A 26308-nucleotide genomic window follows, 5' to 3' on the forward strand; every position below is an offset into this window, starting at 1 on the left:
TCAAGAGCTCGAACAGCTTGCGATAATAAAAAAAAACTTGATAACTATCAAAGTTTTATTCGTTCCTTATTTTGGTTCCCATTCTGCACTGCATGATAATCCCCTCGTGCGTCTCCATTGCAAACCGTTCGGTCTTCGGTTTCAGCTCCACTCCCGGGTTGCTTCTTGATCTTAGCGGTTTTGAAGGCGCAGCCTAGAACTAGCGCTAGCAGCCCAATCAGGAGGCCAGCACCAATCACCGCAAAGCTGCCCTTATAGCCAAGCTGAGATATGCTTAGCAAGTCTTTGATTTTCTGCACTTCCTCTTGGGGCATTTCGAAGTTGCGCGTAAACCACAGAACTGGAATGTAGGACCGTGGAGCATCCTGATAGAGGCTGTAAAATAGAAAAACAATGAAAAACGCTGTTCGAACAAGAATCCAGGAGTAACTAACGCTATCGATGGAAACTGCCTCAGCAAAACATTAATCTGAAACCGAATGGACGCATTCAAGACCAGTCCGGTTGTTGGTTCGATGGTGAAGAAAAATTGATGCCGATCCTTGTTGGGCTGCATGCCATCGATGTGCTCCCGATAGTACGGATCGCCCAGGTAAAAGTGGGGGAACGACATGTAGAAGGGAGCTCCAAGGCGACACTCGGTGATGTTGATCACCCCCGAGGGCATCCATTCGGGTCCGAAGTTACACTGATTTTCGGCATACAGCGATCCATTATCGATGGTTCTTTCGCTACCCACGAATCGGTAGGCCTTCACCCCATAAATATCCTCTTCCCGTTCGAACTCGAACGAAACCATACGACACATTTCCGGTGTGAAAATCCCCAGCGGACGATCCTTTCGGATCTTCGTTGGGAAAATATCCCCCGAGAAGCCACGGAATTTTCCACACTCGCCACTAGCGGTGTCCGTTTTACTCTTGTAGTTCCACGCCCGAATCAAACCATATTGACCGGAATCCTCTCGTCCCGAGTCCATATTGAACACTCCGTAGGCTTTCTTCGATGCGTTAATCGTATGAAACCAACTGAACCGTCCTTCGAAAGGAATGTCCTCTCCAATGAAGCTCAATATCTCCTGCGCCCGCTGGATCATCGGTTCCGGATAGCCTTCAAACAGCAACTCACTCGCCGTCCGAGTCACCGAAATCTCCTGCCGATATGTAAACAAACCAAACGAAACGGCCCGCTGGGCCGCATATCCCCAGAAGCTTGCCCGACTGGCCGCCGATAGAGCCACCATGTTGATACTAGTAATCTCCTCATCCAGCCGAGCTCGGGTAAGAGCTTCCACCGGATTGAAGTAAACTCGCTTCCGGAAGCTTATGGTGGAATTTTTCGTATTAAACCGAACGTCCACCTTTTCGGAAGTTTCCGTGTAGGCGTACGGTCCCACTTCCGCGAACGCCGGTTTGGTCGTTTTGTTCGTCAGAAAATCTTCCGCATTGGTCCAGTTGAAGAAGGTGATCTCCCAGTTCAGCAGGAACGGCGGACGTTTCCACTGCTTGAACGCTTTCGATGTGGGGGTGAGGGATTTTTCCTGCGGAGAAAATAAACAATTATTTTGATGTTTGCTGGTTATGATCACCTTGTGATTTATTTGGTCGGATGTCAATTGACTTTCGGCGAGCTTTTATTGATTATTCATACAATTTGTTACGTTTCGGTCTGCTTAGTTTTTCGACCATCTTCAGAAAACAAATAAGTTCTAGAAAGTAAAGAACCTACCGAAGGGATTTGTTTTCTGAAGATGGCCGAAAAATGAGTAAAGTAGCCCTTAGAGGTTTTTTAATATGCTGAGCACGATTGGGATCTTTCAAATTACTTCCCATTAGAAATAGAATAAAAATTTAATCACATTTAAATGTCATATTACGTCATTGATTCTGTATGATTGCAGCTGGGTATCGAACTATCGATTTTTTGTGTATTCCTTAAAATATAAATCGGGGTGTGTCATCGAGTAGAACATCGCTCAATTTTTTCGTGCTCAGAACGCATCTCGCAGAACAAACGTGCGCAAATTTGCATCCGAGATTACCGAGTGCAGGCGCAGATAAAATTAAAAACAAGCATATTCCGTTACACGTTACAAGTTACAGGTTACAACAAAGTGTAAACACATCCCATGATAATTGGTTCTCACCCGGGGCGCTACGAAAGGGTTGAAGGTTGTGGCTTTTCCCGGTAGGCAGCCGGCAGAATTTGCATTGTGACATTCTCGTGCGGCTTTAATTAAACGGCGAAAATCATCTGGAGTAATAAACTGGCGGGGATTATCGTGTGACGACGATACGATATTCAAATTAGTTTGAACGGGTATTTCCCTATTGGAGGGTATTCTAGGGGCGACGGTGTGTGGTTGTTTTGCTCAATTTAACAATACCCGATTCACTCTAGACAATAATCAAAATGGCAAGAGAAATAAAATTTTTTAGTGTTCAGAAGATGAATAAAATAAAATCAGTCAAGCGAGCCTACATCGGGGCAAATCAAGACCGAACCCAAGAAAATAGATGAGATAATAGCTGTGAGAATAGTTATTACATTATGGAAACAAAGTTATAAGAACATTCAAACAGAAATAATACATTTCAGTTGAATCTATAAATGATTTCTAAACTTGAAGGCATTCACAAAAAAAAAGTTTGATTTAGTTTTAAGTTTGTGTAAGTGGAGTCCTCTCATCGATGGCTTGAAAGAAGGTGATTTGTCTTGATTTTTGTTGCTTGCTGTTGGTTTTTATTCATATATATTGTTTCGGTTTTATTTTGCTTTTAATAGTCTTTTTTTTATTCTCGCTTTTTTTTCTTCGGTTCAGTTCTGTCGGCCAATCCCTGGCCAATGCAGAGAAATATAATCGCAGGGAATTGTAATCCGCGTTAGAAAACGTGAAAAATATACTATGCTGTGAAAACGTGTTTTATTCGTATTGTTGTACAAAAAAAAAAAAAAAGAAAAAATATGACAGGTCGATACGGGACCGTCTTTGTTCACTAGTAAAGAGTATGTGGTAGATGGGCGAAAAGTTCATCAGCGCACCGATACTGGAAATTTACCAACACTCCTCCTCGCTGATTACTTTTCTTCTCTCTTCTGACGTAGCCCAAGCATTGCCCTGAAATGCTGCATCTTCACTGATCCTAGTGGCTTGGTAAAAATATCAGCCACCATATTTTCCGTCGAGCAATAGCACAGTTGAATCGTCTTACTAGAAACTAGGCTTTTGGCATGATGGTATTTCGTATCGATATGCTTACTTTTTTATTCTGCCTCTCAAGCGACACAAAATCGATACAGCTACGATTGTCTTCATTGACCACTGTAGGAGATTGTTGTTTGTGTCCCAACTCCAATAATAGTCTTCGCATCCAAACCGCTTCCTGTGCAGCTTCCGAGAGAGCTACATACTCAGCTTCCATGGTAGATGTTGTTACACATCCCTGTTTGCGGCTTGCCCAGCTTATGCTTGCTTTACCAATCTGATACACAAAGCCGCTGGTGGACTTCCTATCGGTTGTGTCCCCAGCCCAGTCCGCATCACTGTACCCGATCAGTTCCAAGTTCTTCGTTGCATCACTGCTAAATTTCAGCTGGCAATCCTGCGTAGCCATTAAATAACGTACTACTCGCTTTAGTTCCACCCAGTCTCACTGCATTGGTTGTTTAGTTTTTCTGCTGAGGATTGACACGGATGCTGCTATGTCTGGTCTTGAGTTAGTCGCTACGTACAACAGCGCACCAACCAGACTATGATACTGAACGTTATCTGCCAGTGCTTCTCCTTCTTGCTGTCTGAAATATCCGGGGTCTAGCGGATATCTAGATGTTTTCGCACCGATAAGCCCAAACCGATCCGCAATCTCTCGTATAAAACACTGTTGATTGATTGCGTAGAACCCATCCGAATCTTCTGTCACTTCGATGTCAAGAAAATGGCTCACCTCACCGAGAGATGAAATGTCAAAACTCTGTTGTAGTTGCCTCTCCAGTCGCTTAATTTGGTCTTCATCCTTACAAACAACAATCATGTCGTCCACGTAAATTAATAGATAGATCCACACGCCATCAGCTAGTTGCTTGGTAAACAAACAAGCGTCTGACTCCGATTGACGAAAACCGAGGCCGACCAACAACTTCCTTAACGGTTGAGTTCCAGACTCTTGCGGCTTGCTTGAGTCCGTAGAGGCTTCTGTTCAATTTGCACACTAGTTCTTCTTTGCCCGTTACCGAATAACCCGGAGGTTGACGCATGAAAATTTCTTCTTGCAACACTCCGTTTAAGTAAGCGTTTTTAACGTCAACATGCCGCACTTTAAGGCCTTGGTGTCCTGCAACAGTTAACAATACCCTGAATGTCTGTTGCAGTGCTACCGGTGCATGCACTTCACTGAAGTCTTTACCAAATCGTTGCGCATAACCTTGAGCAACCATGCGTGCCTTAAAACGAATTGTTTGCCCCGTTGGATCCTTCTTTTCTTTATATACCCACTTCGATCCAATCGCGTGACGACCGGGTGGTAATTAACGACTGGTATTCTTCGTTCATTGCCTTTACCCACTCTTCTTTATTCACGCTTTTCATTGCATCCTTAAAATTCTTTGGTTCACACTCCTGAATCTTCGCAACACCTACCACGTAATCTTCAAACCGTTTCGGTATAGCTCCGGCATTCGCCCGTTGTGATCTTCTCCCTTGCAATTCATCACTAGCACTACCAGCCTCGTTATATGTGTCATCAATATCATGGTATTCTTCATCTGACGAATTCATGTCCGAGGAAGAGTCACTCACTAAATCATGATTATCGCCATTTTCTCCACATTGCACATCACCAATTTCCCGATTCTTCATTGAATCTCCATCACGCACTTCAGCTTTCTGCCTTGAGCTATTGCTTGGCTCCTCCTGCACCTTCACGCCGAGCTCGAGAAACCTCGCATCACGACTTATGGTAATTTTTCCCGTACGCTTGTTAAGAAATCTGTACGCTTTCGATCCACAAGCATACCCTACGAAGGTCAACTTTTCGGCTCTGCTCTGCAACTTGCTACGTTTAACATCAGGCACATAAACGTACGCCTCACACCCGAAAACCTTTAGCTCACTCAAGTTAGGCTTCTCTCCACACCATAACTCCATTGGCGTTTTCTGTACAACCCGCGAAGGCAAGCGATTTTGAATGTAAGCTGCCGCCGCAATTGCTTCACCCCAGTACTGCTTTCCCAGTCCTGCATCCAGCAGCATACATACTGCCATTTCCTGCAAGTATCTATTCCGACGTTCAGCGACGCCATTCTGCTGCGGGGAATAGCCAGCAGTCAGCTGCATTTGAATACCCTCTTCGCGATAAAATTGTTGTAGCTCCTTGTTAACAAATTCTGCACCACGATCAGAACGAATTATTTGTGGTTTCTGCTGGAATTCATTTCTAACAAACCTGACAAAGCTTTTAATACATTCCTTTGCTTCCGCCTTATCTTTCAACAAATACAAAACAAGATAGCGACTGAAATCATCTATGAGCACCATAAAATACTTGTTTCCCCCAGGTGTAACGTTACTCATTGGCCCGCAGAGGTCTGTATGAATGAGCTCTAGTGGTTGACTCGCTCTATGTTCTGCTTGCTGTTGGAACGGCAAGCGCGCCATCTTCCCTTCCAAGCAATGTTCACACACGACTTTCATATCGCAGTTCACTAATTTCATACCTGTAGCTGAGTTTTCCTTCTGTATTCGGTCTATAATCGTTGGATCCCGATGTCCGAATCGTCTATGCCACGTATGCTGGCAATGCATAGTGTGACTAGTGATGGGAAACTTATCGATACTTATCGATAATATCGATAGATGCAGGACATCGATATTATCGTTAATTTCTTGACGTTAACGATAATTATCGATATTTTAAGGGTGAGCAGGGTGAGCACAAGTCAGTGCGGCTGGTTACTGGAGGAGACCCAAAAGAATGAGAACTCACCTACCCTTCCCCAGGAGTTGCTTTTGTCGCTAGGTATTTGTTGGGTGCTGCTATTCGACAAGATTTAGCATTGTTGGGGGTGGTGTGAAGGTTCGCCCCAGGTGTCACTGAGTTTCTGAAAAATAATGGTAACTAAAAAGGTACTTATGGTTTTTAGCTTCCTGAGAACAGATGAACTCGACAACTTAGTACTGGAGAAGTTTAAAAAAATATCGAAACTTTTTGCACCATCTCATAAAAAGCAATGATACGAAATTGTAATAAAATTCATTTTCTTTGGCTTGCTAACTCTTATAATATGATGGACATGCATAGTGGCAGTCTATTGGTATTTCTCTGGTAATTGTTTAGTTTAACTTGGAACTGTTTCAGTTTAAAGTATCTGTTACCCAACAAACAATTTTTAGTTCCACTAAAAATCCAAATCAACGAAATTGTTGCGCCAAAAAAATATCTTGATTTATACAGGGGGTAGACAAAATAATTGAGATAAAAAAATTCTCTCGAATTTTAAATGGCCAGAACTTTACGAAAAATGAATCAATTTTGATAACCGGTTTCATTTTACTGGAAAACAGTATTATATTAGTATTACTTGGGAACTTGGTGTGACCAACCTACACCGAAAATGTTTCGGATTTCAAGAATGTGTGTCAAAGTGTACATTTTTGCAACGCATGGAACGTTTTAGGCAACTAAATTGTCTATCTAAAATACTTCATTCAACAAAATCTGAGATCACCGATATTTTCTAATACATTTTTTGTTTTTAAATTATATTTTTGTCAGAGTAGGATCCCAAACTCATTTTTTATATTTTTGAAGGAAAGTTCAGATAATTTTTACTAAGATATATTGATTCATAAGAAAAGATTCAAATACAGTTAGGCCTCGTGAAAAAACCTTGTTGATTCAGAAATCCGCTTGATAAACCGCTTTAATCCAAAAATTCGCGCAAAATACCACGATAATTTGAAAATCTGCATAAATAACCATTTAGAGAAAATCCGCGTGAAAATAATCTGACCTTTTCAAATGTTAATCCAGATAAATTTTCAAACGCAAGTTTGCAAAGTTGCTTGGTTTAATAAGACCTACCCACCCACAATGTTCGATTGAATTCTGCTAGAGTACTGCAAGCTCAAAGAAATATAGTACCCAACAAGGAAAAACCGCCAAACCCTTACTTAATAAATTCATACCTTGATGATTCCTTGGCGAATTTTCAATCTTTGGCTACCAATAAACCCGAAATAAATTCTGATTTATTGACAACATATAAACCTAAGTGAAACAGAATGTCAGAAAAAGTTCTACGCGTTGCAAAAATGTACACTTTGACACACACTCCGGAAATCCGAAACATTTCCAGTGACCCTTGGTCACGTCCAGTTCTCAAGTAATACTAGAAAACTAGGACAGTTTTCCAGTAAAATGAAACCTGTTTTGTCAGAATTGATTCATTTTTCGTGAAGTATTGGCCATTTAAAAATTGACAGAATTTTGCCTGCTTCAATTATTTCCCTTATTATACAACCTTCAAAATTAACTTCGGCTTGAAACTATTCCGTAGAAAGCACTCCCGGCGTAAAACCCGAAGACTTTCCAAAACAAACTGTTTAAAACGTCCGATTATTTGAATTTTCATTCGCAGTATCGTAAGATTTGTCATTCAAGGCCTTAACACAATGGATACGTTGCGGTTGCGTTTGCGGCAATTTGACAGTTAGCCCATACATATACTGTCAAATTGACGTCAACGCAACGCAAACATATCCATTCTGTTTGGGCCATCACTGTCTCTGTTTTTAACAAATTTATATAGCAAAATTGCATTTGTCGAATAACGTTTGTGGTAAAAACAATGGACAAAAATTGCCGATTTTTCATGGGTTTACCTTTAATCGTACTGACGAAATTACTCATGCATCATCAATCATAGTTACCCATGAGTTAGCCTAAAAAAAATTGACAGCTTTATCAGTCAAACTCTAACTGTGATGGCGAAAAAAGTGAAGCTACTCCGTTCAGAAGTGTGCGCGTTCAAAGAACGGTACCCCGCCGCGTCAAAAACGAACATCGTGCGGCACTTTGTGGACGCCGGGTATGCCGGTTCTGGCATCTACAACATTTTGACACTATTGGACAACGATCAGAGCATCGAAAGAAAGCCCGGTTTCGGACGGCCAACGACCCTGAGCGACAAGAAGCTTCAAAGGATGCTGAAGAGGAATACCGAGGATAAAGTGGCTAAATCGCTGCGTGCCCTTGGCCGAGAGATTGGTGCATGCTCTAAAACAGTGAAAAAGTATCTGGAGAACATTGACATACATGCAGGAAGCGGCAGTCCCATCCACTGGTCTCGGAGCTGCAGGCAATGACGCAGCGACAGCGGTTGAATAAGATGGTCAAGTCGATTTTCCCGGCGAATCGCGACGTGGCAGTGGTGATGGACGACTAGACCAATCTCACCCTGGATGGCAACGACTAGCAGGGCAGGGAAGTAAAGTTTATTTCACAGACCAAGTTCCCCAAGAAGGTGCGGCTGTGGTTGATAATCAGCGAGAAAGGGATGTCTAAGTTGCTCTTCTTTCGCTCCGGGCTGGCTGTGAAATTTATAGTACGAAGTGCCTGACAGAAGTTGCGTCGTTCATCAAGAAATACCATAAGCGCAAAGACACGGTGTTCTGGCCAGATTTGACGTCGGCCAACTACTCGAAGCGATCGTTGGAGGAAATGGAGCGGCTGAATATCGATGTGGTACCGAAGTCGGCGAATCCGCCCAATGTCCCCCACCTGCTTCCCATCGAGAATTTCTGGGCAAACTTGAAGCGCAAGATCTATTCCAACAATTTTGTCGCGAAAACGGAGGAGGAATTAATAAAGAGTTTAAAAACATGGCTACACGCATGATTTCGTCCGCCATGGCGAATGTTCCAATTAACTGCCGGAAGGCCGCACGCAAGGACGTAATATTTTTTTTTGCGAGGAAGCTAACATGATAACCTTCCATGGGAAATTTATCCAACTCAATTATCTGTCCTTGTTTTTTTTTTTCATCACCATCTGGAATAGTTTTTTTCGTCACCATCTGATAAAATTTTTTTTCATCATCATCTGAAAAATTTTTCAGTACCTGTTCGCCAACAACTTGTTTCACTTCTCTTTGCAATCGCTTCTGATACTGATCCACCAGCTTTGACCGGACAAATTCCAACTTTATTTCTTCATCGGGTCGTGCCTCTAACGCCGATGCAAAACTATGGTACGAATCGGGCATACTGCGCAACATCATCGCAATTTTTAATTTTTCATCCAGATTCAGTCCGCAATTCTGAAGCCGCTCAAACACTGAGTCCATCTCAAGCAAGTGTTTTTCGACGTCACCGCCCTCCGGAAGCTTAGTGTCACACAGCCGGTTCAATAGTGACAACTGTGAAGTTGTCGACGACTTCTCATGGTATGCTTTCAAAGCATTCCATACCGCAACAGCACTAGCACAATCTTTTATTATGATGTACTGAGTCTGCTCAAGACACAAGTCGATCGTAGCGCGAGCTTTTCTATCAGCTTTTTGCCATACCGATGCCTCCGGTTCCGGTTTTGGTTGTGCAACGACATGCCAAAGGTCCTCTCGCACAAGAAACATTTCCATTTGAAATTTCCATGTAGCGTAGTTCGTGTTGTTAAGCTTAACTAACGAAAACTTTCCTAGGTCCGCCATTTTGCCACCACACAACACGCACGAACCGAACAAAACACCTAACGCCGTCGACCGAAAAAACTTTTCCGAATTTCGCGACAAAAACGCTGTAATTCTCACGGTCTGATACTGGGACCAAAACCTGTCGGCCAATCCCTGGCCAATGCAGAGAAATATAATCGCAGGGAATTGTAATCCGCGTTAGAAAACGTGAAAAATATACTTTGCTGTGAAAACGTGTTTTATTCGTATTGTTGTACAAAAAAAAAAGAGAAAAAATATGACAGGTCGACACGGGACCTTCTTTGTTCACTAGTAAAGAGTATGTGGTTATAGATGGGCGAAAAGTTCATCAGCGCGCCGATACTGAAAAATTTACCAACAAGTTCCGCCACTGTTGTTGTGCCAAACACCGACGCCCGGGGAGGCGACTCCACTCAAGACCCTTACTTACGACCCGTTGACCGGCGCACACTGTTTCCAAAGATGCAAAAACGTGATTGAAGTTATTATGACTCACAAAAATTGATTTTAGAGCCACAGTGTCTTCAGTAAAGTTGTTCTATTAATTATTCTTCTTAATATAGAAGTTACAATTTTGTGATTAATCCACTTAACAGTGAGAAACGAATTTTACTTTTCTCATTTTGCAAAATGAAAATCCACTTTGTTCGGCAATGTTATAGAACATTTTACATCAAACAACTTTGTTGAAGACATCATACTTCTATCTACCTATTTAAATGGACATTTGTGGAGTTTTCTGTAGATCACTCCTAAAATCAATTGTTTTCAATTCAACTTTTTATAGTGATGTTCTACAATTTTTCAATGTTCTACAATACTGTTTGCTATAACGAACCAATCAATTTCTTCGCAGAAAGTTTATTTCCATTTCACATATTTCTTTGGTTATTGACGATTTCAACTTAAATAATGCACTAATTACTTTTTACTCAAAAAAATTGTTTTTGGAGCCATAATATATTCAGCAAAGTTGTTTTGTTAATTATTCTTTATTTTATGAAAATTAGAGTTTTGTGATAAATCTACCTTAAAGTGAGTAACGAATTTTATTTTCCTCAAGTTCACATATAAAAATTCACTTTGTTCCGCAAAGTTTCTAGCACATTTTATAAGAAACAACTTTGTCAAAGACACCATACTTCTATCTGCCAATTTGAATGAACTATTGTGACGTTTCCTTTAGAATAACCCTTAAAATCATTTTTTTAATATAACTTTTTATTGTGATTTTCTAAAATTTTTCAATGTTCTACAATGTTGTTAACTATCATAAAACACACGAGTTCACTGAAGAAAGTTTTTTTTTATCTCTTATACTTATACAGTTAGGAAATATTTTTATTAAAATAATGTACTTACTTACTTACAGATATATACACAGGAGACAGCGAGAGACAAATGCCTATAGCTGGGTTAAATGATGTTTTACTTATACTTTAATATAGAAATAGTTTAGTCTGCAGATATTTGCAGATTTCGAAGATATCTGTTAGTAAATTAATGCATTGTATTTATAAAAATCGTCAATAACCAAATAAATATGAGAGATAATAATAAATTTTCTTCGATGAAATTATTTGTTTTTTTTTTTATAACAAACAACATTGTAGAACATTAAAAAAAGTCACTACTAAATGTTACATTGAAAAAGTGATTTAAGTGGCAATTATTAGAAAACTCCATGAAAGTCCATTTAAATAGGCAGATAGAAGTATGGTGTCTTCAACAAAGTCGTTTCTTATAAAATGTGCTACATCTTTGCCGAACAAAGTTAATTTTCATATACAAAAATGGAAAAGTAAAATTCGTTTCTCACTGTTTAGTGGATAAATTACAAAATAACAACTTCTATAAAATGTAGAATAAATAATGGATCAACACTACGGCTCTAAATCGAGTTTTTGGGTCAAAACAATTTTGATCACGTTTTTGCAGCTTTGGTAACAGTGTGCGGCGCCAACGGCTTTAACTTCCTCATGCCTTTTCATGGAACAGATATATTTTTAAAATAATACGCAATCAGTTATATCAAGATTATTGGAAAGGCGGTATTTAGTAGTAGACGCTGAAGCTAAAATGACGGCTCTCTTTTTGAAAAATAGCTATTATAACTCTGATGGAAACGGTGGTTTCGCTGAAGTAACATATTTCACCAGATTAAGATCTTCAAAACGGTTGACTAAATATGCGGGTTACTGGATCATGGAAGGAGTGCAAGTAAAAATAATAATGATTTTTAAAACACCAAGGATCTTTTAAGGTAATGTATCATGAACGGAACAATTTTTTATATGCGCATTTTCTCTACTATATACACGATGACAAAAAAGTGCGGTCACACTTTTTTGGGGTCGCCTGTAGCCTACACGTTGCATCTCTCTGGTGCCATCTATATGTCAAATGAAAGGGTTAACTTTGCTGCCCAAAGTGGCAGAGTTTCGTTTCGGTGCAGTTTGTTCACATTGAGTTGTGAGCCATGGCATAGTTAAGAGCAGCTGTTACCGCTGAATATGTGAAAGGGTACAAACCCGGACACATATTCAAACACCTAAAATCGCTCGGAATCAACCGAAAATTCGTGTACCGTACCATAAATCGGTACCTAGAGACCGGAGGCATCGAGGACAAGGCACGATCTGGACGACCAAGGTCTGTGAGAACTCCAAGGCTGAAAAAGATTATACGAGACCGGATTCGCCGGAATCCCGCCCAATCTGCACGGAATCTGGCCAGGAACCTTAAAATGAACCGAGAATCAATCCGCCTGCTTCTGTGCAAGGATTTAAATCTTACACCGTACAAAAAACAGGTGGTTCATGGGGTTACCAAAGCTACAAAGGACAAGAGGTACCAACGGTCGCGGGAGTTGACGCGCAGATGACGAGATTATTTTTTCGGACGAGAAGTTGTTCGTTTTGGAGCAAACAGTCAATCGCCAAAATGATCGAGTTTGGAGTGTGAGCCTCCAGCAAGCTCCTGCGGACAAGCTGAACGTTTCCCGGTTCCAAAATAAGACGTCAGTGATGGTTTGGGGAGTCATTTGCAAGAGAGGTAAACTGCCTTTTATTTTCATCGATAAAGGGGTCAAAATCAAGAAGAATAATTAGCAGCGTACTACCTGGACACGGTTTTGAATAAAAATGTTCTGCCTCAAGCGGAACTATTGTTTGAAGACGATTACTACTGCTTCCAGCAAGATGGCGCCCCATCCCACACCGCAAAATGTGTTCAGGCGTGGTGTGAGGAAAACTTGACCGATTTCATTTCGAAGAATGAATAGCCTCCGTTGTCTCCGAATCTGAATCCAATGGATTATTTCGTGTGGGGATACATGATGTCGAAGCTGAACGACTATAAAATAACAAATTTGGAGCAATTCAAGCGAGTTATCACGGAAATCTGGGACGAGATGCCGATGGAGCACGTGCGCGCCGCTTGCGACGACTTTCCGAGACGTCTGAAACTGGTTCGATCAGAGAAAGGTGATGTAATTCCGAGATATAGTCTGTGAGGTATCTTTATGAGTTACTGAATAAAGGTATGAAAGCCAGATTCAGATTTTCTTCTTATTCATTGAAATAGTGAGATTTTCCTGTGTGACCGGACTTTTTTGTCACCCTGTAATAAAAAATATATCAAACATTCAGCAAAGTCATTGAACATCTTCTCCTGATGCTGTCCGGAAAGTGTCATGAAGATTGTTTGAGTATTATTATTGTCAGTAAAAAAGTTTTGATCCATTTTTAAAAACAATTTACCCTTACAGTTGCTCTCATGCCTTATTTGCAAGCATTGATAAAAAAATCAAGTATTCAGGGATTTTCTGTAAAATGCTTTTATAACATTAAAATTTCATGTAGAAACACTATTTGTGCAAAATATTTGCATTAAAATTGGAATTATTGATGATATGCAAAGCCTGTTTTTGTATCATAATCGGAACAGCTTACTTCTGAGACTTCACCGCTTCACTTCACCTGTGCTTGATATAATGATGGATCTCACGTAGGTACAATTCATGGAAAAGTTTTTTTTGTTCGCACAACATTTATTTGACACGGCACAACACACTTAAATGTTCAACAATGCCAGTATAAAAAGTGTCTAAATTTTAAAGTATCCTATAAAATAAGGAAAAAAAATTATCTTCGCTGAAAAAATACACAATGGAAAAGTTTTTGTTAGAAAATTTTTTTTTGCTTTAGAGTGTTAAGAAAAGGTTTAGACAAGTTATAAGTTTGTGAATAGATTTGAGTATTCGAATTTATCTCGCGAGATTGTGGATTTCAGCAAAGCTGTTACGGGGTTGTTAAGGGTTTCTAGTTGGTATACAATTTGGTATGGAGTTCTACGTGGCGCTAGTGTGCACGTAATTTTGGATATTTTGAACTAAATTGATCTAGTGAATTCAATCACATAGAGAGCTGCGGTTTTCTGAAAAGTTGTTCGGGAGATCAAGAGGCTTTTGGTTTATAAACAGTTTTGTTGGGACTGCTAGTTTGCGTTTAGTTTTAAGTGTTATTAAATGAATTTATCCCAATAAACCAACTACTGCAAAAGCTGCTGTATTCAGCAACTCAGCGATTACTACAATATCAATATCAGACAAAAAAAATTGAAGGAGAGATGGAAACACATTTGAATGTTTGAATTTGATAATAATATACACACAAAAAGTATTGTACACTTTAGTAGAGGAAGATATTACAAGCTATGAACTTATCGAAACAACGACAACAAGTTCACGATCCAGATCTACGAGACCGATATGTTTGAGATGACTACGACGGGGTCGCCAGAAGGAAGCAGACGCTTGCGAGGGGAGTTGAACGGCGGGTTTCGATGGTTGATGGTTGTGTAGGCAATCGATATTACCAAGAAGTGACGAGCAGCATCCAGTATCCGACCCTGAGGAGGCCAGATGTGTAATAAGACCTAACCAATGAGGTTCACGGTCGAGCCAAAATACAACTCTAACGTGAGGACGACTCCTACAAACTTCAAAACGAAGGGCGAATTGGCGTCAGATATATGTTACTCAATGAGAATGAATGACTCCTACAAACAAGGGTTCGAGGCCAAAACCAAACAACAAAATGTCACTTTATAGGGTAGGGAACATATTTTAAGCAGCTTTAGGAGCCGCCTGTGTATTGAGACGAAATACTTGAAATCTGTGAGGTGAAACACAAACATAACTATATCAATTTGTTCTCTACCTTTCTCTCTGTCAGCACTTGTTTTCAGATTCTTAAACCGATTTAGTAAACTTTGAAAATAATCAATTAAAGTTCCCTGTCAAGGGCCACTATTCCAATCACCTCGAACCTTTTAACCAGATTGCATCTGTTTTGCAGGGGATTTTCTTCAGCACTCAAAAAGTGCCTGAATAGCTGCAACATTTTTCGTTTGATGTTTTTTCAAAGATTTTTCTGTGTTGAACGGAATTTTATGTATTCTTAAGACTTATCAATCTTAAGACTAATCTAATCAATCAGAGTTTCCGTTCTCATCGTTGAAATTGTCGATATTGATAAAAAATCAGGAGATTGAGGCCCGTTTATTTCGACTGATTAGAACAGGCGCTACTGCTTAAGCCGTTCCCTACCCTAATTTTGTTCTTGTTTCATCAATCATTTCGTTCCACAAAACCATGGGCGCAACTACGGATGGGCTAGGGGGGGCTGAAGCCCCCCTAGAAATTGTTTAGCCCCCACTAGAATTTCCCAGAGAATGATTGTATTCAATATATATACATTCCATACTACTTATCAGAGCATCAAAATCAACACAAATTGAGATGTCATTCGTTGGCTAAGAACTAGTTCTGCACCCAGGATCGATTCTCAACCCTTGCTCTCTTACTCACCTTACCAGTCAGACGAGAGCTGTAGTAACTCGTGCTGTATCAAGCAGTTGTTGCCATTTTACTCGGTTTTGGGCTGTGTTTCACCAGTTCCCCAGACGTCTCATCACTCGCAAGTCTCTTTCGATCTAGTCGAGCCATCATGCACGCTGCACCCTTAATTTCTGCTGCCGGTAGGGTTGCTGAGAAGAAGTGATTTCACAGGGTTGTCGTCCGGCACCCTTACGACGTGACCAGTCCACCGCAACCTATTGTCTTTCGCCAGGTGTGCAATGGGGTTATCTCCAAGCAGCGCTTGTTCATTTGCTGTCGCCATTATCCGTCGTCCGTTTGTACTCTACCTTAGATAGTCCATAGTACCTTCCGTTCGAAAACACCAACAGGACTTCCGTAGAGGACTACCGGTTATATCAGGGTTTTGCAGTTTTTTGTATTGAGGTGGTCATGTCCGATCATCACCGAGATTGGTGCGTACGTTTGTAATGTCTTAGAAGTAGGGGCCGTCGATGAGAACGTGGTCAATTTGTTTTGCTGTACGTTGGTCGAGGAAAAAAGGGACTTTGGACTGCCACTCCGCGGGAAGCTGCGAAGTTGGTGCATAGCTGGCCGTTGTCGTTCGTCACGGTGTGCAGGCTGTGCCGGCCGATAACCGGCTTATACAAGTCTTTCCTTCCGTTCATGTTCCCAATGACGATCTTGATGTCTCTACGCGAGCAGCTATGGTAGAGTTTCTCCAGCTGTGCGGGATAGTGTAGTTGTGGAACCGGCCTTTCATTCTCAACAAACACAAACATGCTGCCTTACCAGGGCTGCGATGCCTAGTCTCGCGATGGAGCTGCCGCCAGAGATGTAGCTGGCGAGACACCACATTTCATAGTTCAACTGTCCGGTCCGGATCAGTCGCTGTTTGAGCCGCCCCTAGCCTGTGGTGTAGACACTCAGACAAGCTGCTCCTGCTCCTGTCAGCGTACGACCAAGTTCCCACCGGTTCACCGGTTTTCCCTTGGTTGCTCGTATCCCAATCGGTTCCACGTGGAGGTAGGAATAGAGCATTATGCCTTAAACAACACTGGGGTCTATTTTATTCCAACTAGTACGTGTGTTCTGTTAAAAAGCACTGCCCAGCCGTTTACCAAACCTAGTTCTCCTCAATATCGAATCAATGTTGCTGAAAGAGGTTGACGTTGACGCTGTGTTCAAGATATTCAGCACATCTTCGGAGATTCTATCCCGAAGTGATTTTTTCTGCTTTTACGATACTGTTTTAGGCTTTATTAAATAAGCATATTTAAACTCTTTTATTTCTTTTTTAAAATGACACAGATGAAAACTAGCCCCCCCCCTAGAAATCTTCCTTAGTTGCGCCCATGCGCAAAACGATTCATAAATGTGCGCACACATGTAAGCGGTTAATTGGATATGGACACTAAACCAAGTGACTGAATTATGAAACAGAGCCGGTGGTGAACGCAAATCTTTTTTTGCCACACGGTACGTAACGATAACATAAACCAAACAAAATACAGCCAGTCTATGTCAAAGGGACACGATTAACACTACATTGAGGTTCTACAACCAGCACTGAACAATCGATGACGCGCAGACTTAACGATAAGTTCGCGAGGATGACACCACAACCAATCGATGAGAAGAGAATCTCTACTGTCAGACACACCCTTCCGCTTAAACCTCCTGTAACCCAACTCATGCATTCAGCAGTACCCAATGAAGAGAGTGAAAGCCAGATGAAAGGAAAAATTTCTCCCATTAGTTCCCGTAACACTTCAACATTCTAAAAAACTGAGTTGTAACAATAAAATAGTAAGAACATAAGGCATAATATAGCGGGGGCCTAGTGTGGTTGGTAACATCTCCGCCAACCACGCTCGACGCCTGGGTTCGAATCCCACCGCCGACATAGGTGTCGATGGTTGTGAGGTGGCGTGATCCACTCACAACCAACCCAACTGGTCTAGATTCAATCCTAGCCGACACCGGGAGATTTTCTGAGGCGAAAAATCTCTGGGATCACGCCTTCCATCGCATGAGGAAGTAAAGCCGTTGGCGCCGGTCCGTTAATAAACGGGTCGTGAGTTAGGGTCCTGGGTGTGGAGTCGCCTCCCTGGGCGTCGGTGATTGGCCACAACAGTGGCGGAACTAGACCGACGGAAAATAAGCGAGAATAAAAAAAAAAAAAAAAAAAAAAAAAAAATAAGGCATAATAGTAAGGCCAACGTGACAGACCGATGAAAGTCTTTCACTTCAAGAAGACTCACAGCATAACAAAGTGGGGGCGGATGTAACGTCACCCATCATTTCTCCCACATTAGCCTACAGGGTTCCGTCACTTTGTTTGATGTAGCTAGAATCCGGAAAAGAACCGGTCTTGCACCGGGTGATAAAATGCAAACAGATATTATGCGTAAACTTGCTGTATTTAACTAGGGCGGAAACGAAGAATCACGAAAAGCTGCACATTCTTGTTTATGTAAGCAAACAGTCAAAAGTAGGTCAGTGTCTTCGCACGAGGCACTCAGCAGTGTCGTGAGTGACTTAGCCGAGTTCAGAGCTCTCCTAGTCACTGGAGCTTTCACTCATGTAAAACGAAATGGCCTCAGAATGGTCTAAGAATAAACAGGATAGGAGATAGGAGTCAGGTCAGCAATAAGTTAATTGTAATTAATCAAATTAATCCCCTTTTAGAGGCAATTTCTCACGGTCGTGTGACCGTGCGTACAGGACAAATTATTTTTTGTCCAAAATTATCACGAAATTCCTGGTGAGGCAATCCATATAAGGCCGTATCTGGCAAAAGAATATATATTCTCGAACTCCTTAATTTAAGCAACACTTCTGGTCAATCAAAGAAATAGTTATCGGTTTCCGTTATACTCTACTAAATTTTTTGGAAATAAATATTGAAATTCAGTCCGCATATATATTTCGACTGTGACATACAGTCTTCCTCAGTGCTTATGTGGACTGGTAAAGAGCAAAGCGTAAATCCTGTTTTTTTATTTGTAGTAGGTAAAAATGAAAATTTAGCACCCCTAATTGGAGTTAGGTAGGGAATTATGCGGTCGATTGTTTACCGTACCATGTCTGGGGTTTTTGGGAAGCAGATTGAATAGCCATGAGGGGTGATTACCTGCGTCTTTATTGAGAAGCGTGCATGAGTGTTGTTTATAAATTCCTAAACTTTCAGCTACGTCTAATTTCCATAAATTATTAACGGGGCGGAGGAGGTGAATATTATCCGAAGTTAGTGGATGTTCCTCGTTAAAAATATGTTCAGCCACTTTTGATTTGAAAAGGTGTGGTGGGGCATTTGTTGAAACTTTACTTGCTTTTGTCACTTCTGCGAAATGTTCTTTGAAACGTATCCCTAGGTTACGTTTAGTTTGTCCAATGTAAACCATGTCACAGTGACTGCATGCAATTTTATAAATTCCAGCTTTGTTCAGGGTTTCGATAGGGTCTTTGGTAGACCCTAATTTTGTTTTGAGTTGGGTATTTCTACTAGTGTAGACAATATCCATCCCAAATTTTCTAAATTTTGAACGAAGTGGACGTGTCAAGTTAACGTCATATTCAACGGCTACCCTTTTCAGATCTTCTGTTATTGGGGTGAGTGTTGTAAAAGATTTCCGAATTTGAGCACGCTACTTTTTATCAACAATGGCTTGAATGATACTTTCATTGTAGCCATTAGGTTTAGCAATTTCGAAATATATTCCAGTTCCTTTTGCTTGGCTACTTCACTTAGAGGTAAAGTTTCCATGCGGTGGATCATATGATGGAAGGATGCCATTTTATGCTGGAAGGGATGGTTTGAAGTGTTAGGTATTACCCGTTTTGTATTCGTGGGTTTCCGATAAATTTCAAATTCCAAGTCCGTAGACTTTCTGACTACAACGACGTCCAAGAAAGGGAGTCTGTTGTTAAGTCCTTTTTCAATTGTGAAGTTTATATTTTTATGGGTATTATTAAGGGATATGAAAAAAGTTTCAAGATCCGCCCTTTTCAAAATACAAAAAATATCATCCACATACCTCCTCCATCGAATCGGTAAGATGTTCCTCTTCTCTAATGTACTTTCTATATTTGCCATGAAGAGCTCACATAGAAAGGGAGAAAGAGGATTCCCCATTGGTGCCCCTTCAGTCTGTTTGTAAAATTTACCACGAAATGTGAAGTAGTTTTCTTTCATGCAAAGGCGTGAAAGTTTCAACAAACTGTCAACTTTCTTTTTCCAAGTATTATCAAAATATTGGGAAAGAAGCCAGTCCTCTAAAAGGTTTGAGGTTTCATTCACTGGAACGCTAGGAAATAAGGCCGTAACGTCAAATGAAACCATTATCTCATCAGATTGGATGTTACCCGAGGAACTTGAATTTTCAACGAAATCTCCGGTGCTCTTTACTGATCGACTTGGAAATTTATGGGGCATGGCTTGAAATTCTTTTACCAGCCATTCAGCCAATTTTTCTGTGGGAGCCCCTACCGCTGAGATAATTTTTCTCATTTCATTTCCAGGTTTGTGAATTTTGGGGAGACCCTTTATTCTTGGAAGAACTGGATTTGAAACACGAAGATTCTGTAACGCATTACCCAAAACGGGTTTGCATTCTTTTATTGTATTTTCTACACATAAATATGTTATATTTCCAAGTTCTTGATTTATTTTCTAATTTATCTCTTTATTACTGAACTTAACCAGACTAGTGATTTGAATAAAACAAAACAAAGTTTTAATTAAAAAATGGTTTTTTATCAGTATAGGCGGAACCTTAGCAGAGAAGGGGGTACTCCATTCAACCCCAGTTAAAAAATGATTCCTAATCGAATTCAGTATACCGAAAACAAACGATTTTATAAGACAGAATAGGCCAACTTTGATAGCTTTTTACATTATTACTTAAGTTTATAATTCTCCAATGTATTTTCTCCGAGTTTTTATTTTTAAAACAAGTACTAAATAAACTAGAACGCATGTACAACAACAAAATTCATTAGTATTGTGTCAACTTTGCTATTGGTAGCTGCTGACTGGTTTTTCGTTTGCGGATAACTTTGATAATGCTGACATAATAATATGCATTGTGGAATGTATTGAGATATAATTTTTCAAAAGAGCTATCCACAAGCCACGTAGAAATGTTTTGATCATTTCTGGTCCCTTTCCCGTTAGATTTTTGACCATACAAATTTCAAGCATTGTTTATCATCAAACCCCCTCCTCACCTAATAGTTTACGTTTTCCGTCGAATAAACTAAGGAGGGCTATCCACGTTCTTCGTTGGTGTAGGTTTTTTGTGATGTTTTTTTTGAATTTTAGGATTTTGTAGGCGGCAGTACCATCCACTGGTTTCGGAGATAGGCCGAATACCGGTGAATCACGAATGGCGGTGGTGATGAACGACAAGACTCATCTCGCCCTGAATGGCAACGACTGGCAGGGAACTTGGTATTTCACTTTCTCCAGTAGATGAGCTCCGAGGTGAATTTCACTTAACACGCCAAGTTTCCCAAGAAGGTGCTACTGTGCATGACAATCAGCGAAAATGGGGGGGGGGGGGGGGTTGTTGTTGAATTTAGAATTATTTATTTAGATTTATTTTGAACTATTTATCGAACTTAAATTTAGAAAATGAACGATACTAAAGCCAGAGAAAGTAAATAGAAGAAACTCTTAAATCGAACGTGGAAAACAAGGAAAACAAAGTTCTCGCAGTATCGATACTTTTAAATTCCGAAAAAGGGTTCCAAATTAAGCAAAACGAATTTAAATGTCATGTTAACTGTTTTTTCTCTCGTAAAATAATTGAAGAGTTAATTTAAATAGCTTCACTAAAGAGAGCCATAAAAGAGTCTCCAAATTGAGATCAAAATAAGGGAGGAAATATGAGAAATAATTCCAAAACTTATTCAAAAGATTGAAAAACGCCTTTAGAGGCAAAACGGTTCAGAAGCGATAAACTTCTCTAAACACGTACAAAAAATGAGATGGTCCTATAATGTGACATGATCTCAAATCTAGCACAAAATAACGCGAAACACTGCTGAAACCCACCAGAAGCCATCAAAGAAAATGATCCTAAATTAGGTTCAGTAAATCAAAGTAATTCTTTCTAAAATCAATAAATAAATTCATCCCAAGCTGAGTTATAAATTACTTTGCGTTACTAGAGGCCAAAAATGAAATATGTATAATTCTAAAGTGAGCGAAAAAAACGAAATAAAACAGTAAAGCAAATAATCAGACACTCATCGCAAAAACATGCTTTTTAGTCGTTAAAAATACAACAAACAAAATGATCTCAAATTAAACTTAGAATAGTGAAAAAAAAAATTTCCTGAGTCCACGAAAAAGTAACTGGGAAAACGATACTAAAAAGAGCTTACAGTCACCAAAAAAGTAGGGGGGTGGTATTCAAGACACGACCGCATGACGTTGACTACCGTATTCTTATAAAAAAAAAATATTCCATTGAAGCAAATAGTAGAGGGAATTGCAACGCTTCTTTTACAAAACTTCTGTAATGAAATTTCGAGGCACCAAAAGGTACCAGTTGCCGATTATTCTCGTTTACTGGTTAGTCCGTCCAGAATTCCAGCCATTTTAGTATTTTGCAGTAGCCATTTATGACTAACAGCCACCAGCATAACAGGTGAAACCGGCACGAGATGACCGGTACTATTTTGTTTTTCCTCCTTTTAGCTGCTAACACCGAGCGTCCGTATGTATCCGGTACGGTTTAATAATGAAACTGATGGGGTGAAATGTTCGAACGATACGTTTTATACCAAGGCTTCGTCAGATAATTAGAAAGAAGGAGGGGCTACATAGATGATGGAATGGTAGAGACAAATGTTTCTTGAAAGCTGCGCCAGCCGCTGTCGTAATATTAACACCAACACAAATATGCATTTTTGCAAGGTTTTTTCCGCTAGCAGCAGCATTTGGTAAAACAGAAAATTCAATTAGCCACTTCTATTACACAATTTCGAGGCACCAAAAGGGGCCAGTTGCCGAATATATCCTTGTTTTTGGTTAGTCCGTCCAGAATTCTAGCCATTTAAGTGTTTTGCAGTAGCCATTTACTACTAAAAGCCCCCAGCATTACGGGTGAAACCGGCACGAGATGACCGGTACTCTTTTGTCTTTCCTCCTTTCAGCTGCTATCACCTAGCGTCCGCATGTCACTGGTGCGGTTTTGGAATCAGGATGGGGGCGCCGGTCGCTGTCGTAAAACTAACACCAACAAAAAGATGCATATTTGCAAGGTTTATTCCGCTAGCAGCAGCATAAACATCGGAAACAGAAAGAGACAACAACAATAACAACAAAGTCAGATCGATTGTATCCGTTAGTGTCGACTGTGCTTGGGAAGAGAGGTAGTGATTGGCTGCGCGGTATGATTTAGACAATCGATATTAATTACCAATTTTTCAATAGTGTATCTCAAACAATAGTTTGTTTTTGTTACATAAATTTAACCGTGAAAGAATTTCTGATCGATTGATGCCAAAACCTCGAAAACCTGATTATAGATGACTGCAAAATAAGCGCTCAAAACCTGACCACTTTTCTCTGGTTTTCCCTGGTTGAATTACTAGATTTTCAAATTCAGGGGCCTAACTTCGATATAGACGTTAGTCAACGTCAAAAAGTCATGAAGGAAAATTATCTCAAATTTAACTCACAAAAGTGAGGCCCATAACAAAAAAAAAAGCCGAAAAATTAAAAGATCTAAAATCGAAGTTGGGTAACAGAATGACAAAACAAATATGATTTGAAATATAGCTCTGAATAACGAAGAAACGCGTTAAAACATACTTCAATTCAACTCCAAGCCTCAAAAATGCTTCCTAGAAATCAAAAACAATGTTTAAGTTTAATTTTATAAAACCTTCAAAATATATGAAACGAGTTTATAAACGGAACAACGAAAACTAGACACCGAAAATTATCGCTCAACAATGAACGTATGGTATGGAATGTATAAGTGAACAATTCAAAATTAAAAAAAGAAACTATAATATTTCTAGAACGTTGATAAACTTAATGAAAGAAAAAAAAAGAGTGAATGATAAAAATGTAAAAACGGGTTAAACATTTAAATATTATTGTCAGATATGAACAACTGTTAAAATTTTAGTATGAGTAAATGAGTAAATTGCAGATATATTTGAATGAACAATAACGTAATAAGCCTTTACAACAACAAAGAAAGCAGAATGCTTCTCAATTATGCCGAATCCTAACAAAATTAAATTACGATTATATTTTAAGATAGATAATGTGAGTAAAATAAAAAAAAACAGTGGCGAACACGAAATTCAAAACAGAAGCCTATCGAGAAATTGTAGAGATGAAAAATAAAAAGAATAATAAACATTGACAATTGTTGGCGGAACATTATAAAACCTCTAAAAAAAGATGCAAGCGAAATAACCTACGAGTATTATTATTTTTATCTACTATATAAAATGGAATACCGTAACGCTTGATCTTATTGATGTTATTGCCTCCGTCTCAGTGGTGTACAGTCACCACCATCATTTTAAATCGTTCTAAATCAAAAAAATAAGCGGTGACATGTGGGTTTTTTACATGAAAATGTTTGTTAACGTTCAGGAAAGATATTTGGGGAAAAATCAAAAGTATTTGATTACTAAAACTTGAGATTTTTTTTCACAAAACTACGTAAAACAAGCCAAAATATGACTTTTTATGCTGAATTTGCCTCTAAATCAAAATTTAAAGCGATGACATGTGATTTTTCTTACATAAAAAAGTGTTTTTTAACGTTCAGGTAAGACATTTGAAGAAAAATAACAAGTAGGGGAGAACTGTACAAAACGCACCAGTTGGGTAAAATGGCCCATGCTATTGAAACCCTAACATACTTACAAATGTGGCTTTAAAAGGTGATCTTATTCGTTTATTTCATATAAACCCCGCTCTCCTAAAGTTCTCATATGAAAAAGTACACCATAATGACTAAAATACTGGAAAAATTGTGAAACGTGTGGGGCACTGCCTAACCTGTAATTATTCATGGTTTTCATTTAAGCTTTTACCACTAACTGACCTGCAATATACCGTTTTGACTCAAACTTAGAACAGTCTCAAACTTCGAACACTTTAGAATGAAAACCACATTATTATAGCTAGTGTAATCAAAAGTATGATTATTATATACCATTTCGTTCCTCGGAATGTCCTTTACCCTGTCATGTATAGCTCTTCACTGTGGGGCCATTTCCAGGGAACCAGCAGGCGTTTAAAAAAGTGACAGTCAGTGTTGGGACGGTTTGCCTATCTATCTCTTAGTAATTACATTGAAGTGTTCGGAATTTGAATCGAAACCTAGGTTTGAATTCTTGTTAATTTAATAAACGAAACTTGTTTGAATCAATATAAATACCACTTAATTGCAACAAAAATAAATTAACCAACATGGTAAACCTTTGAGATCGTCGAAAAAAATTATTTTTCGTTGATTTTTTAGTGCAAGAAGTTACATCATAGCTTAAGTGTTCGAAATTTGATGCATTACGGTATAATGAAACTGAGGTTCCTCTAACTCTAACAATTATGGAGTTTATAAAACTATAAATGTTTCAATCTATTTCACTAATTTTTTATAAAATTTACCTAAAACAAGTCAAAACTAAAAATGGGGTAGAATGCACTATGATGCGCTGTAACGATTGCTTGACAACTTACTCAAAAAGGCGCATTCATAATTTTACACATCTGATATTTGAAACAATATTGCGCGTAAATTTCCATGTCAGAATACGATACAATTATTGTATTACAAGATTATCAAAAACTGAAACTCAAATTAATGAACCGGTCCCTAATATGACATAAACCAATATAAAATACAATATAAAATATATTCAATTTTCATGCCTCCGCCCTCTTCGTCATATAGTCGAGACACAAAAACAACCGAGAAACGCAAATGTCAGAAACCAAAAAGCTTCCTCTGGTAGGGATGAGCGATTCCAAGTATCGATTGATGGAGTTTCGATACTTGTAGTACTATTGGTACTCGGTTTGCACTTTCTTCAAATTTTAGTAAAAAATAACAAAGCAGCTCTCGTTCCTGGTGCAATGCCACGCGATATGAGATTCGACATGTTCAATATTGCGTGACCAACATTCAAAGCCAAAACGAACTCAACACGGAATAATGCGCATTCATGTGCATATTCATTTCAAGATGTAAATAATGTACAAAACAATAGCATGAAAACTGAGTAAATGCAGCAAAATAGTATTTAATACTAGGGGCAGGACACTGATGGTATAAATTGAAATATTTCCAATATTCAATATTACGATAAATATCGTTACATTTTTGGCACCTCTCTATCTATATCAAAACTTCTTGACATCACATTTCCGTCGATGTGATGTCAATGTGATCAATATATATCAACTAATATCGTATATAACCGAAATATTTTTCATGGAAATAAAATTTTCTATTTCCTATATTAAATATATGAGGTGGTTGACGGCATCCCAACAAATAAATTTTGTTAGATATCGGCTTGTTAGGCTATAGTTCACCGAAATTCACTAAATAGGCGCTTACTAAGCTGCAAATCAACAAAATTGTTTGTTGGGTAGTCTCTCGTAACGAATATCGACTCTGCAAACGAAAGTATCGAGACCATCAGTATCGATACGAGTATTGCCCATTCCTT

The 26308-nt window shown here is 39.3% G+C and overlaps 1 protein-coding gene across 1 annotated transcript in view; it reads right to left on the minus strand.

Annotated features, from left to right (window-relative positions):
* Positions 1 to 37: 37 nt before the first annotated feature.
* LOC129717890 (protein peste-like) overlaps positions 38 to 26308 on the minus strand; it is a 31974-nt gene continuing 5703 nt past the window's right edge. The window contains exons 2-3 of the mRNA XM_055668152.1: positions 435 to 1540; positions 38 to 375 (exon numbers count right to left, since the gene is read on the minus strand). Of these exons, the coding sequence (XP_055524127.1) occupies positions 48 to 375; positions 435 to 1540 (1434 nt within the window). The 3' untranslated portion in view covers positions 38 to 47. The remainder of the gene's footprint in view (positions 376 to 434; positions 1541 to 26308) is intronic.

This window comes from Wyeomyia smithii, chromosome 1 (assembly GCF_029784165.1).
Source record: "Wyeomyia smithii strain HCP4-BCI-WySm-NY-G18 chromosome 1, ASM2978416v1, whole genome shotgun sequence".
In the NCBI taxonomy this organism is placed as follows: domain Eukaryota; kingdom Metazoa; phylum Arthropoda; class Insecta; order Diptera; family Culicidae; genus Wyeomyia; species Wyeomyia smithii.